General features: G+C 38.0%; 1 protein-coding gene across 2 annotated transcripts in view; it reads right to left on the reverse strand.

Moving 5' to 3' along the window:
* The window catches only part of LOC309641685 (uncharacterized protein), a 406435-nt gene that overhangs the window by 177812 nt on the left and 212805 nt on the right, over positions 1 to 15818 (reverse strand). Inside the window, exon 1 of one of the 2 annotated variants that reach the window (XR_014252735.1) lies at positions 8789 to 14662. Coding sequence is in view for 1 of the 2 variants with exons in the window: in XM_082421967.1 (XP_082278093.1) it covers positions 8789 to 8854 (66 nt within the window). In the remaining variant the exon portion in view is untranslated. Of the gene's footprint in view, positions 1 to 8788; positions 14663 to 15818 lie in introns of those variants that run through there. The other variant, XM_082421967.1, reaches the window with a different exon arrangement.

Consider the following 15818-nt stretch of genomic DNA (forward strand, 5'->3'; position numbering starts at 1 on the left):
TTGCTGGAAATATGTCAGCAAATGTAGATTAGCACCATTATTCAAATGCATGTGCTGTTTCTTTCATACTCATCTTTCTATTTTTTTCATACTTATTTTTCACTATACAAGTACTGAATTCAAACTTTCTACCTGTATCCACAGATATTCTTCTCTACTCCTAAATAATTTTCTTTTTTAAAAAACAAATAGTATTTCTTTGTAAAATTTTTATTATGGAAGTAGGAGACAAAAATCTTGAGAGTCAAATTCGTTCTCAGAAATCGCTGGCATTGAAAATACTTTGTATTCATTCATTGAAACTGTTGGAAAAATTGTACATTGGAATCCCCAACAAAGGCATTTTGCATTATTCACAATGTTTAAATGAGGCTGTCAATCTCATCACACAATAAATAAGGAGGTTATAATGGTTTTGCATAGTCGCAGCTACTAAAGCTTTTGGCAGAGATTTCCTAATCTTGATTTAAATATTTAGAAGACCTTCAAACGTGCACATGCATGTGCACACACACACACATACATACACACACACACACACACACACACATGACAGAGAGAATAGGAGAGAGAGATTCTTCCAACAGTCCTCCAGGGGATCACAGCTCAACATCTCTCTACACTTCATTTTCCCCTTGGATTTTCAAGTCTCTCACAATCAACTCCACGAAGCACTCAGTTTGTTCTTTGTAATCATTATTTATGGTCTTAGATTATGCTAGTTGCTGTAAGAGGAGGGAGAGGAAAGACCAAAAGTTGAATACAATAAGAATTTCTTGAATCTCTTATAATCAAAGAGATTGAAAACATATATGCACATAAATAATTATAAGACAGAAGACACCATAGAGAGAAATAAATTATGGTGTGTATTCAGATGAGGAAAAAATCCTACTGTGGAAGAGTGAAGGAGGACAAGGAACACCTTCGTAGAGGAGCAGCATTCGAAAAGGGCTTTTAGCAATGAGCAGTATTTTTAGAAAAGATACAGAAACAATAAAGAAGTCAAGCTTGATTAAGTTGAGTATATTTGTGGAGTAGGGAGAGGTGAAGTTATGTGGTTGAAACATACAAAATGCTATTTTTATAAGTCAAAATTTTATGTTGGGGCCAAGCTATAGAAGATCTCAAATGTCAAAATAAGGAGTCTGAGTTTATTTTCTCAAAAAATTGGGAGACCTTTGAGAGGAGAGCATAAATGTGCACTATTTTAAAGAAGATTTGCTTGATAATTTCAGCTTAAGCTGAAAATAGGAAGAGCAGTCGTGAAGCTCTTGCAATACTGGGTACCAACTAAGCCAAAGCTCCACCAGAATTCATGCCATTCAATAAATATCTCCTATTTCCTGCATCTACTTTCTATCCCCTGTACACTCCTATTTAGTCAACATCCTTCACCAGTTCCTTTGGCCTCACCTTCTATCCCTGTCGAGTCATAAGTATTCTTGCCTCTTTACCTGGTTAGGCAAAGCTCAGCTCAGCAGGAAGATAGGGTCCATCTGTCTGAACTTGCAGTAACAGCTATCATGATGCTTATTCCATTCTACCGTCATATCTGTTTGCATGTCTCTCACTTTCCCATTTCATCATGCTCATCTGAAGGGCAATCGTAATGCATTATGTATGTACCTAGGGCCTAGCAGGGCATCTGGCACATACCAGATGCTCCATAAATATAGTTCAGTGAGTAAATTTCCCACCATATCAACTTAGGGGAAAAAAATTGGTGGCTATATTAAAACCTTCCATGACCTACTCAACATTCCGAATAGCATGCCAATAGTTTGTGAGCCTTATGGCCTGGGTTTTCTGGGCTATCTTCAAACCAAATTAGTTTATAATTTTCTGAAAAAATTTAATCCCTATGATATCATTTCATACAACCATATTTAATGCATTTTTTCAATTTTCCTTAGGGCTTATCAAATGCAATTCTGGTCACATATAGGTGCCCAATAATATGTTTATTGATTGATTAGGTAAACATTTCAGGAACTTTAATTACCAATCAACCAAATAAGTACGTTATATTTTTCAAACCATGTGTCCTACTTTCGTGTCAAAAACAACTACTGTATTTATAATTTATTCTAGATAAATAAGCACTTAGATACCGAGTGTTATGTTTCTTTCAACATTCCTGAAATGTGAATGCAACTAGTTCTAGCTCTTAAGACCAGTCTAAGCCCCGTTTGCAAATCTCCCAACAAATTTGGCTCTAAAAGCTTTGAAGAGAGATATTTTTACTGAAGGTCTATTGGAAAAACAAGGAGATTTGTTACCTTACACATTACAGAGCAGGAGTTTTGAAAAATTTATTAAGTGTTTCTTTTCCACCCCAAAGATCCACCCCTTAGAGCAACTTCTCTCTTTTTCTACCCCACCCACAACCCTCTCATACGAGACTTGGTCATTCTGGGTTTTCTCACTCCATTCTCTGACCATTTTTCCCAGCCTCCTACTCCTTGTTTAGAAAGTTTTCCTACAGGGGTTTTCCCTCTTCTTAAGTAAAGTAATTCAGCCCCTCTCGGCTTATCCAATGTTCCTCTCCAAAACCAACTAAGCAGCAAAGATGCTTCCTCCTGGTGTGGATGGGGGTAAAAACAAGAATTTCAGAGACGTATTTAATATTTCCCTTATAATACTGTCTCCTAGAAGCACATTTAATGCCTCTTTTAAATTTTCCTTAGGGCTGGTCAGACACAGTCCTGGGCACATTTAGGTAATCAATAAATATGTGTTTATTGATTTGTTAAATACGCATTTCAGACATTTGAATTATCGGTCCCTCAGAAACATTTTACAATATTAATCTAACAGATAGTCCTTGGACACCTACTATGTGTGACACCATACTGGATGCCAAGGGAGCCTTGGATGGCATGAAGAGCGTGCCAGAATCCCAGAAGAAGTTCCCACCACGTCAGCCTATTTATCCCACTAACAAAATAAACTTGGAAATTGACCTGAAGAGGTGATCTAAAAGTCTCTTTAGGCTCATAATTTTCCAAGGCTCATTATACAATTTCACATTAGAGTTTTCAGCTCTTTAGATCAAAAAGTAATAGACCCACCCAAAACAAGCTAAGGACATAAGCAATATTTCAACCACTGTAGGAAGACTCATGCCCCTCTCAGCTCACTGACTGAACCAGAAAGTCTAATGCCTCCTCGCATCCTTTCTTACTGGAAAGCATCCAATGTACATTAGGACAACCTAATGTTAACCAACATTGTCCATGAAACCTAGTTCATGTTCACTAGCAAGGAAATCACTTTTAATGGAAAGAATTCCATTTTAATGTTCTGTAATGGGCCATTTATTAGTATACAAGAGGGTCAGAAGAACTAATTAGAGACTATTTGAGCAAGTGTAAGTAACATGGTTTTCCCAGGTTGCCAATTGGGACTCCAAATCCCAGAGCAGAATACTTGGTTGCAGATACAGTATCCGATTTTACATACCTGTGGGGTTATTTGAGTGCCCCCCCAGCTCAATTTAAATGTCAGGTTGTGGAAATTTGCTTCAGTAAAGCAAGTTGAAGTCATATCCGTCCTTTTGATTTTTATAGGATCCGAGCAGCTAAAAGCCTGCTTCGTTTTGTTTTTTTTAAATTAGCTCCATGGCATTCTTTTTTTTTCATTTTATGTACTTCAGTATAAACACTGCAAAGCAGAAACTTTTCTTTTTTATACAGTCCTGCCTTCAGGACAGTAATTATCTGAATTGTTTAATTCCCGCTCCCTTCCTGTTTGCATGTAACACACTTTACCAAAATTCCCTCAATATGAGATCTTCCTAACAGTTTCTTTTTTCAGCAGTTGTGAGGGAAGCTGCCTGAGGAGAGGGAGTAATTTTGGAATTTGATAGCAAGGTCCCTGAGGATATGAAAACTCGCTCAAAATGCATTGTACAACCGCCTCAGGCAAGGAAGGTATACCCAAGCTCTGAACATCTGGCTTGCAACTATTATTTACATAATGAACTCATTCTTTCCCACCCTCAATATTTACCTCTGGATCCTCTGCTCTCTCCTTCAGGGAACACTCCAGAAAGCAGCTGAGCCATCCTAAGCCAACGTGGGCCAGCTGGTAGCCAGCCTGGCCTCCACTTACCCACTTCACTCTTCAAGTTCAGGTACAAGCTTTGCTTCCTACCTTTATCTTTTATGACTTCCACTTTCATTGTTTCCATCTAAGGTATTCTTTTTTCTGAATATATTAATTTTTCCTTCAAGCCACAACAAAAACTCTCTTCTTTTCTTCTTTTTTTAAACAATTCTTTAACTAGGATCTTTACTGTCTCTGTTTAATTTTGAACCAGAACTTCAACTCATAGAAAACAAGTTTAAAAGTCATGCTTATGAGAAACTTACATAAAAGAAAGGTGTAAGTCAACTTAAAAACAAATAAAGAAATAAAGCCAAAATTTTCTCCCGGATTAATCTATAGAAACAATGGAATACACAAACACGGTGGAACAACATGACAACCTGATTCTGAAGTTAAGACATGTTAGCAAAGAAACAGGACTCTCCAAGATAATCTTGGTTAAAAAGAGCGAGGAGGAGTGGGAGATTTGTGTACTACCTGCCGCCATCATTTTTATTAAAGCTCTAATAAGACAATGTGGCACGTGAATTGGGTTAGGTAGGCAGAATAATGAAAAGAATAGAGAGGTCTAAAATAATCCCACATAAATAATATGAAGCAGAAATTTGAAATCAGTGTGGGGAGTAATGATTATTCAATTAATGGGTCTGAGACAACTGGATATCTACCAGAAAATTGAATGTTTGCTTTTTAACCCAGGTCATATCCAAAAATCAGTTATCAGTTATAAATTTAAAATAAATGTGAAAGGTAAAAACTATAGATATTATAGAATAAAATATAGAATATCTTTACAAAGTCAGACTACAGAGGATTTCTTAAGCAGTAATAAAACTGGCAAACCATAAAGTAAAAGGTAGGTATATCATTACATTGAAACTAAAAACTTGCATTCATCAAAAGGTATAAGAAGTTAAAAAGACAAATCACAAATCACAAATCATTGATGTAGAATCGATAAGAAAAAGATAACCCAATAGAAAAATGAGCAAAAATGTAAATGGGCATTTCACAGCAAAGGCAACACAAATAGCTCTAAGCATATGAAAAGATGCCTATCCTTATTGGCAATCAGAAAAATACAAATTAAAGCCACAGTGAGAAATGATTACAGTAAGTTCCCTACATATGAACGAGTTCTGTTCTGAGAGGGAGTTCGTAAGTCCAATTTGTTCATAAGTCCAACAAAGTTAGCCTAGGTACCCGACTAACACAATTGGCTATATAGTACTGTACTGTAATAGGTTTATAATACTTTTCACACAAATAATACATAAAAAACAAACACAAAAAATAAAGAAAACATTTTTAATCTTACAGTACAGTACCTTGAAAAGTACACTAGTACAGTACAACAGCTGGCATACAGGGGCACATTTGCATCTTTGAAAGTTTGCAACTTGAAGGTTTGTATGTAGGCAATTTACTGTAATTAATTTTGTTAAAAATTAAAATGATGATACATTTAAAAATTAAAATTCAGTCAGAACAAGGTGAAACTCTAACATACAGCTGGTGATGATTTCAAGTGTAACAGCCACCTGGAAAAAAGTTTATCCAGACAGTAGTAAGGAAAATTGAACATAGACATATCCTATGACTCAGCAATTCCATTCCTATGCTACAGGCTGAATGTTTGTGTCCACCCCCAAATTCATATGTTGAAACCTAACCCCCAAGGTGATGATATTAAAAGATGGTGGGGGGGGTCTTTGGGAGATGATTAGGTCATGAGGGTGGAGCCCTCAGGGATTAGTGCCTTTATAAAAGCAGCCTGAAAAAGCTCCCTTTATCCCTTCTACCATGTGAGGACATGGAGAAAAAGTGGTCATCTGGGAGGTGAATCCTCATTAGATACCTCATCAGGTATAAGCTGGTGCTTGATCTTGGGCTTCAGAACAGTGAGAAATAAATGTTTGTTCATAAGCCAGTCAGTTTGTTGTATTTTTTGTTATAGTGGCCCAAACAGACTAAGACAGAAAATACCATAGGGAAACGCTAATCTATGAGGCAAGGAGAATTGCATAAGAATATTCTTAATAGTCCCAAACAGGAAGTGACCTAAATGTCCATCAGTAAGACCATGGATAAACCATCCTGTATTCACACAATAAGACATAGGAGTGAAAGTTATGAATTACTATTACATGCATCACATGAGGCTATTGGCCCAAAGAGCATGACACGTGCCCCAGAGTACTGTGCATGTCTTCCAGGTTAAGACTGGATTAACAGTATTACAACCATATTCTAGCACATGGGAAAGGGGAAGGAGAAGATGAAAAGACAAGCAATTTCCTCTAAGGAAGTGACAAAGAAGTCACACCCATCACTTCTAATCATACTACCTTGGCAAGAATTTAGTCACATGACTATACAACAGCTGCAAGGGAGACTGGAAAACATAATCTCTAGCTAGGCCTCCATGTGCCCTTTTGAACTCAGGTGAAAGTTCTATTCCTACAGAAAAGAAAAGGAGTAATATGATATTGTAGGTAGAGGTGTAGCCCCCTGTATCAATATCTACCCAATTTCATTCCCTTCACTCTCTCACTGGAGATAACCTCTATCCTAAATTTGCTGTTTATCACCCCCATTCATATGTGTGTACCCACAACAATTATTGATTTTTTAGTTTTTAACCCTTAGAGGCATGGTATCATCCTGGATGTATCATTTTGTATGTTTTTCTCATACGTCCTTATATTTCTGAGATTTTTCCTTGTTAATACGTGTAGCTCTAGTTCACCCAGTTTGCCCACTGTAAAGTGATGATATGTGAATGTAATCCAAGCTACTTATTAATTCTCCTGTTGGTGAAAATTAGGTTGCTTTCAATTTTTCTCCAAAGTCCAAAGCTCAGAGAAAGGTGTTAGTGATAGTCCAGGTTGGAGATACCCATGTCCTGAGCTATGTGTTGTGTCTGTACTATGAAAATTAAGAAGACAGGGAAGTCAAGATGGCGGTGTGGGAAGACACGGAGTTAGCATCTCCCCACAACTAGGGCCACTTGTAGGGGACTCTGATGCCCAAGGAGAAGGGAGGAACCCCAAAGTGAACTGGTAGGACATAGGGGGACTGAGGGGGGAGGAGAAGTGGAAACCAGACAGGATCGGCGCCCCTGAGGCCAGGGAGATCAGGAAAGGCAGGTGGGAGGGACTTTCCGGGAAGAGCAGGAGAGGAGTGGAGGGCAATCGCCTGGCCCACTCGGGCAGGGGAGGCTGCTGAGCTCCCAAGCCAGTACCCCCACCACAAAGGCCCATCCAGGCCACGTGGGTCCTGGGGGCATAGGAGGGAGGCCAGGGAGATCAGGAGAGGGAGAGAAGCAGAGAGGGCTATTGCCCACCCACTCGGGCATGGGGAGTCTGCTGAGCTCTCAGGGTGGTCCCCTGCCCTCCAAAGCCCCCTGCAGGCCACATAGGTCCTTGGGGGCATAGCAGGGAGGCTGGGGAGATCAGGAGAGGCAGGCAGGAGGGGCCCTCCCAGATGGGAGGAGCATTTGCCCCACCCACTTGAGTCCAGGAAACCTAATGGGCTCCCAGGTGAGGTCCCCTGCCCTCTGAGACCAGGGGTGGGGGGCACGCCTGGGCCCCTTCTGTTCCTTGAGCCTAAGGGCCACCCCCCCCACAGCCCCCAGGGCCTTTTCCAGCCCTGTGGGTCTTGAGCATTGGCCCCACTCACCACCCAAACCTCGACCTTGCTTAGGCCCCGCCCTCCACAGCCAAGGCCTTCCCCCCCCTTCTTTTTTCTTTTCCCGCCTCCTCTTTTCTACTGTTGTGGTACTGATGTACCTTCTGTTTGTTGATTCATCTATATTTTTATTTTTATATTCTTCCTAACATATCTGTTAGTTTCCTAGTCTAATTTTATTTTTTACTTTGTTATTGATGTGTTTTTGTTTTTGGGGTTTTTTTTGCCACCCCCAGGTGGCTTGCAGGATCTTGGTTCATGAGCCCCAGGTCAGGCCGAAGCTCCTGCGGTGGGAGCTGCCAGTCTGGACCACTAGACTAACAGAGAACCTCAGATCCCAGGGAATATTCAACAGAGTGAGGTCTCACAGAGTTCCTCATCTCAGCACCAAGACCCAGCTCTACCCAATAGCCTACAAACCCCAGTGTTAGAAGCCTCAGGCCAAACAACCAGTAAGACAGGAACACAACCCCACTCATTTAAAAAAAAAAAAAAGAGACAGCAAAAAAATATGTCACAGATGAAGGAGCAAGGTAAACCTACAAGGCCAAATAAATGAAGAGGACATAGGTAATCTACCTGAAAAAGAATTCAGAGTAATGATAGTAAAGATGATCCAGAATCTCAGAAATAGAATGGAGGCACAGATTGAGAAAATACAAGAAATGTTTAACAAAAATATAGAAGAACTAAAGAACAAACACACATATGAACAACACAATAACTGAAATGAAAATTACACTAGAATGAATCAATAACAGAATAACTGAGGCAGAAGAACGAAAAAGCGAGCTGGAAGACAAAATGGTGGAAAAAATTGCCAAGGAGCAGAATAAAGAAAAAAGAATGAAAAGAATTGAAGACAATCTCAGAGACTTCTGGGACACTAAATGCACCAACATTAAAATTACAGGGGTCCCAGAAGAAGAAGAGAAAAAGAAAGGGTCTGAGAAAATATTTGAAGAGATTATAGTGGAAAACTTACCTAACATGAGAAAGTAAATAGTCACCCAAGTCCAGGAAGCACAGAGAGTCCCATACAGGATAAACCCTAGGGAAAACACACAAAGATACATATTAATCAACCTAACAAAAATTAAATTCAAAGAAAAAATATTAAAAGCAGCAAGGGAAAAACAAAAAATAACATATAAAGGAATCCCCATAAGGTTATCAGCTGATTATTCAGCAGAAACTATGCAGGCCAGAAGGGAGTGGCAGGATATACTTAAAGTGATAAAAGAGAAAAACCTACAACCAAGATTACTCTACCCAGCAAGGATCTCATTCAGATTCGATGGAGAAGTCAAAAGCTTTTCAGACAAACAAAAGCTAAGAGAATTCAGTACCACCAAACCAGCTTTACAACAAATGTTAAAGAAACGTCTCTAAGTGGGAAACACAAAAGAAGAAAAAGACCCACAAAAATAAACCCAAAACAATTAACAAAATGGTAATAGGAACATACATATCGATAATAACCTTGAATGTAAATGGATTAAATGCCCTAACCAAAGGACACAGACTGGCTGAATGGATACAAAAGCAAGACCCATATACATGCTGTCTACAAGAGACCCATTTCAGACCTAGGGACACATACACACTGAAAGTGAAGGGATGGAAAAAGATATTCCATTCCAATGGAAATCAAAAGAAAGCTGGAGTAACAATACTTGTATCGATAAAATAGACTTTAAAATAAAGACTCTTACAAGAGATAAGGAGGGACACTAAGGATCAATCCAAGAAGAAGATAAAACAATTATAAATGTTTATGCACCCAACATAGGAGTACCTCAACACATAAGGCAAATGCTAACAACCAAGAAAGGAGAAATCAACAGTAACACAATAATAGTAAGAGACTTTAACACCCCACTTACACCAATGGACAGATCATCCAAACAGAAAATAAATAAGGAAACACAAGCTTTAAATGACACAATAGACCAGATAGATCTAATTGATATTTATAGAACATTCCACCCAAAAGTGGCAGAATATACTTTCTTCTCAATTGCACATGGAACATTCTCCAGGATAAATCACATCTTGGGTCATGAATCAAGCCTCAGAAAATTTTAAAAAATTAAAATCATATCAAGCATCTTTTCTGACCACAATGCTATGAGATTGGAAATCAAATACAGGAAAAAAAACTGTAAAAAACACAAATACATGGAGGCTAAACAGTATGCTACTAAATAACCAAGAGATCACTGAAGAAATCAAAGAAGAAATTTAAAAATATGTAGAAACAAATGACAACAAAAACATGACGACCCAAAACCTATGGAATGCAGCAAAAGAAGTTTTAAGAGGGAAGTTTATAGCAATACAATCTCACCTCAAGAAACAAGAAAAATCTCAAATAAACAATCTAACCCTACACTTAAAACAACTAAAGAAAGAAGAACAAAGAAAACCTAAAGTCAGTAGAAGGAAAGAAATCATAAAGACCAGAGCAGAAATAAATGAAATAGAAATGAAGAAAACAATAGCAAAGATCAATAAAGCTAAAAGTTTGTTCTTTGAGAAGATAAACAAAACTGATAAACCCTTAGCCAGACTCATCAAGAAAAAAAGGGAGAAGACACAAATCAATAAAATTAGAAGTGAAAAAGGAGAAATCACAACTGACACTGCAGAAATACAAAGGATTATAAGAGACTACTACAAACAACTATATGCCAATAAAATGGACAACCATGAAGAAATGGACAAATTCTTGGAAAAGTACAATTTTCCAAGACTGAACTAGGAAGAATGAGAAAATATAAACAAACCTATCACAATTAATGAAATTGAAACCGTAATTAAAAATCTTCCAACAAACAAAAGTCCAGGACCAGATGGCTTCACAGGCAAATTCTATCAAACATTTAGAGAAGAGCTAACACCTATCCTTCTCAAACTCTTCCAAAAAATTGCAGAAGGAGAAACACTCCCAATATTCATTCTATAAAGCCACCATCACCCTGATACCGAAACCAGACAAAGATATCACAAAAAAAGAAAATTATACACCAATATAACTGATAAACATAGATGCAAAAATCCTGAAAAAAATGCTAGCAAACAGAATCCAACAGCACATTATATGGATCGTACACCATGATCAAGTGGGATTTATCCCAGGGATGCAAGGATTCTTCAATATATGCAAATCAGTCAATGTGATACACCATACTAACAAATTGAAGAATGAAAACCGTATGATCATCTCAATAGATGCAGAGAAAACTTTTGACAAAATTCAGCACCCATTCATGAAAAAAACTCTCCAGAAAATAGGCATAGGGGGAACCTACCTCAACATAATAAAGGCCATATATGACAAACCCACAGCAAGTATCATACTCAATGGTGAAAAACTGAAAGCATTTCCACTAAGATCAGGAACAAGACAAGGATGTCCACTCTCGCCCCTCTTATTCAACATAGTTTTGGAAGTCCTAGCCACAGCAATCAGAGAAGAAAAAGAAATAAAAGGAATACAAATTGGAAAAGAAGAAGTAAAGCTGACACTGTTTGCCAATGACATGACACTTACATATAAAATCCTAAAGATGTCACCAGAAAACTACTAGAACTAATCAACGAATTTGGTAAGGTTGCAGGATACAAATTTAATGCACAGAAATCTTTTGCATTCCTATACACTAACAATGAAAGATCAGAAAGAGAAATTAAGGAAACATTCCCATTCACCATTACAACAAAAAGAATAAAATACCTAGGAATAAACATACCTTAGGAGGTAAAATACCTGTACTCAGAAAAACTGTAAGACACTGATGAAAGAAATCAAAGATGATACCAATAGATGGAGAGATATACCATGTTCTTGGATTGGAAGAATCAACATTGTGAAAATGACTATACTACCCAAAGCAATCTACAGATTCAGTGCACTCCCTAGCAAATTACCAGTGACATTTTTTACAGAACTAGAACAATCTTAAAATTTGTATGGAGACACAAAAGACCCCGAATAGCCAAAGCAATCTTGAGGGAAAAAAATGGAGCTGGAAGAATCAGACTCCCTGACTTCAGACTATACTACAAAGCTACAGTAATCAAGGCAATAAGGTACTGGCACAAAAACCGAAATATAAATCAATGGAACAGGATCGAAAGCCCAGAGATAAACCCACGTGCATATGGTCAACTAATCTATGACAAAGGAGGCAAGGATATACAGTGGAGAAAAGACAGCCTCTTCAATAAGTGGTGCTGGGAAAACTGGACAGCTACATGTAAAAGAATGAAATTACAACACTCCCTAACACCATACACAAAAATAAACTCAAAATGGATTAAAGACCTAAATGTAAGACTGGACACTATAAAACTCTTAGAGGAAAACATAGGCAGAACACTCTATGGCATAAATCACAACAAGATCCTTTTTGACTCACCTCCTAGAGAAATGGAAATAAAAACAAAAATAAACAAATGGGACCTAATGAAACTTAAAAGCTTTTGCACAGCAAAGGAAACCATAAACAAGACCAAAAGACAACCCTCAGAATGGGAGAAAATATTTCAAATGAAACAACAGACAAAGGATTAATCTCCAAAATATACAAACAGCCCATGCAGCTCAATATCAAAAAAACAAACAATCCAGTTAAAAAATGGGCATAAGACCTAAACAGACATTTCACCAAGGAAGATATACAGATGACCACGAGGCACATGAAAAGATGCTCAACATCACTAATTATTAGAGAAATGCAAATCAAAACTACAATGATGCATCACCTCACACTGGTCAGAATGGTCATTACCAAAAAATCTAGAAACAATAAATGCTGGAAAGGGTGTGGTGAAAAGGGAACCCTTTTGCACTGTTGGTGGGAATGTAAATTGATACAACCACTATGCAAAACAGTATGGAGGTTCCTTAAAAAACTAAAAATAGAACTACCATATGACCCAGCAATCCCACTACTGGGCACATACCCTGAGAAAACCATAATTCAAAAAGAGACGTACCACAGTGTTCATTGCAGCACTATTTACAATAGCCAGGACATGGAACCTAACTAAATATCCATCGACAGATGAATGGATAAAGAATCTGTGGCACATATATACAATGGAATGTTACTCAGCCATAAAAAGAAACGAAATCGAGTTATTAGTAGTGAGGTGGATGGACCTAGAGTCTGTGTTATAAAGTGAAGTAAGTCAGAAAGAGAAAAACAAATACCATATGCTAACGCATATATATGGAATCTAAAAAAAATTTTTAAATGGTACTGATGAACCTAGTTGCAGGGCAGGAATAAAGAGGTAGACATAGAGAATGGACTTGAGGACATGGTGTGGGAGGGCGAAGATGGGACGAAATGAGAGTAGCATTGACATATATACACTGCGGAATGTAAAATAGTTGGCTGGTGGGAAGCAGCAGCATAGCAAAGGGAGATCGGCTCGGTGCTTTGCGAGGACTTAGAGGGGTGGGATAGGGAGGGTGGGAGGGAGGCTCAGGAGGGAGGGGATATGGGGACATGTGTATGCATATGGCTGATTCGCTTTGTTGTGCAACAGAAACTAACACAGTATTGTGAAGAATTATACTCCAATAAAGATCTATTTAAAAAAAAAAAAGAAGAGCAGATCTGGGAGATTTTTTTTTTGTCTCCTCCAAGCATGAATCAGCACTGATTGGTTTAAATACCTGTTGTGTCCCAGCCACTTCCTGCTTTGAATCTTGGGCTTGAATATAGTTGACAAATGTAGCACTAATTAATTAATGCTACTTTATTTTGCATACCTGGAGTAGGGTCTCTTGGACATTAATGCAGATTTATGTAAAAATAACCAAATTAATACTGCTCTGGCACTTCTTTTAATGGGACTAGAGCCTAGTTTTAGATAGAAATAAATTAAACATCTGCCTTTAGGAACTATTTTTTTCAACCACGTTTGATTTTGATCTGTCTCATAAAGAGTTATTTTTAAAAATTAGAAAATCTCTCAAAACATAATACACAGCTCAAATGCTAAGGCAACAAAGAACATGTTTTTGGAAAAACAAATCAGAGGGTAAAAAAGATTGGATTATTTTTACTGAATCATAACATAGCTTGAAACACAATCTAGAAATCCTTGTCAACACCAACTTTTTTACAGCTAATCTGTTCAAGACTGCAATTCTTGTAGCACCTCATCTTCTCCTGGGTTCCTACAGGACCTCGATCAAGCTGGCTTCCTGCAGGTTTAGCCAGGACTAGCAAGAAATCCACCCGTGAGGCTGGCACCGTCCTGTTCAACCTTCGTGTCACATCTACATCCTGAATCCAAAGACTCCACTGCCTTTGTTACTTAGGCAACAAAGTAGGATATACAGTAATACAAGACAAATGATAAAGCTTTGGGACCTCAAAAGTTAGCTTGGAAAATGATGGAAGCTTGGGAGACTGGATCCATTCAAATGGCATAAAGCTTCTTTCACTTTTTGCTCAATACTTCTGCCCACACGTAACACACACACACACATCACACTTTGCTTGCTCTAAGAACTTCATTAATATTATTGACCAATTGATTGTAAACAAGAGGGAGAAAAAAGGCTTCCAGAATATATGAAATAACTTTTTAGTATGATACATTTGTATACTATTGACACAAACAGGCAAGATTGAGGTGCCCCGAATAATATTTGAGGATATAGAAAGACACTTTGGAAAAAAAGTTTAAAGCATTTTATAGGTCAAAGGAGAGCTGTTAAGGGATGTGACCAATCACCAAGTGGATAAAAATATTAGTGGCAGTAGTATCTTGAACTTATATAGAACTTTTTATTTAATGTCATTTATGGTATTTTATTAATAATTAAGCATACAGTATACCTTGATTTCCTATCTCCATAAAATGCATGTTAAATTCATACCAGATGTTCACCTACATTTTCCAACACACCCTCATTGATTTGTGTAGTAGAATAGTCTTCTTCACAAAGGAGAAGGGGAGACATAAACCAAAATTTTATTGCGTGTCTACCATATGCCAACACATACTACATACATTATTTCATTTAATCCCCACAGCAGTCATATGAGTATCATATTATTATTCCCAATTTATAAATGAGAAATCAGGGATTTAGAAAGGCAAATAACTTTTTAAATGTTTCACAGCTAGAAGGTAGAAGAATCAGTATTTGAATGGAAGTCCATCTGGCTTCAAATCCCAGCAAGCTTTCTTTTCCCTGTGTTAAATCCTCCCTAATCAATGTAGTATGTAACTGTGAAGAGGTAGAATAGGAAAATTTTCCCCTCTCCCCACTGTAGCAGAGGAAATTTTGGCACCCTAAATTGTGTTTCTTTGGCATGAGGATTAATTTAGGCCGATTATTTTTAAGGCCCAAAAGACTCAGGAAGAAATGTTGACCTTCCCTCTAACTGCCTGAAAGAATGCAAACAGAGGACCTGTTCCAGGAAGGGAGATGTCACCGTGGATAACTATAGTATGAACTAAGTGCATAGACAGGGAGGAACCTAACAAAGTCTGTTTGTTAAAATTCCTCTCTGTGTCCCATGATCTCTGCGTGGCCCATGGAACATTTGAAAACACTTGCTTTTCCATCTCCATGTAAATTGCCTTCCTCCCCTTTGAGGTCCCAAACCACTGCCCCCAGCATCCTCTTCTGTCTTTAGCTGAAGATGGTATTCAAGGTGAAGTCTTCTGCCACTTTGGTGAGTTACTCAGTTTTCTTGGGTCTCTCTCAGTTATACATGTTATTAAACTTTTGATTTTCTCTTGTTAATCTCTCTCATATCAATTTAATCCTTAGACCAATCAGTAGAACCTAGAGAGGCAGAGGAAAATTTCTTCCTCCCTGACACCATAATCTAATATCAAGGTTGATCTTAATGGAGAAACTGACATCCAGCCTCAGTAAAGCCTGTCAGTAGTGAAAGCCTTTTGGAAAACCTCCTGGAGTACCAATCCCTAGGGGTAGTCAGGCAACATGGCTTTGCCTCCTCCTACTAAGTCAT

The sequence above is a fragment of the Balaenoptera physalus genome, assembly GCF_965194825.1.
Source record: "Balaenoptera physalus genome assembly, chromosome: 13".
NCBI classification, from domain to species: Eukaryota; Metazoa; Chordata; class Mammalia; order Artiodactyla; family Balaenopteridae; genus Balaenoptera; species Balaenoptera physalus.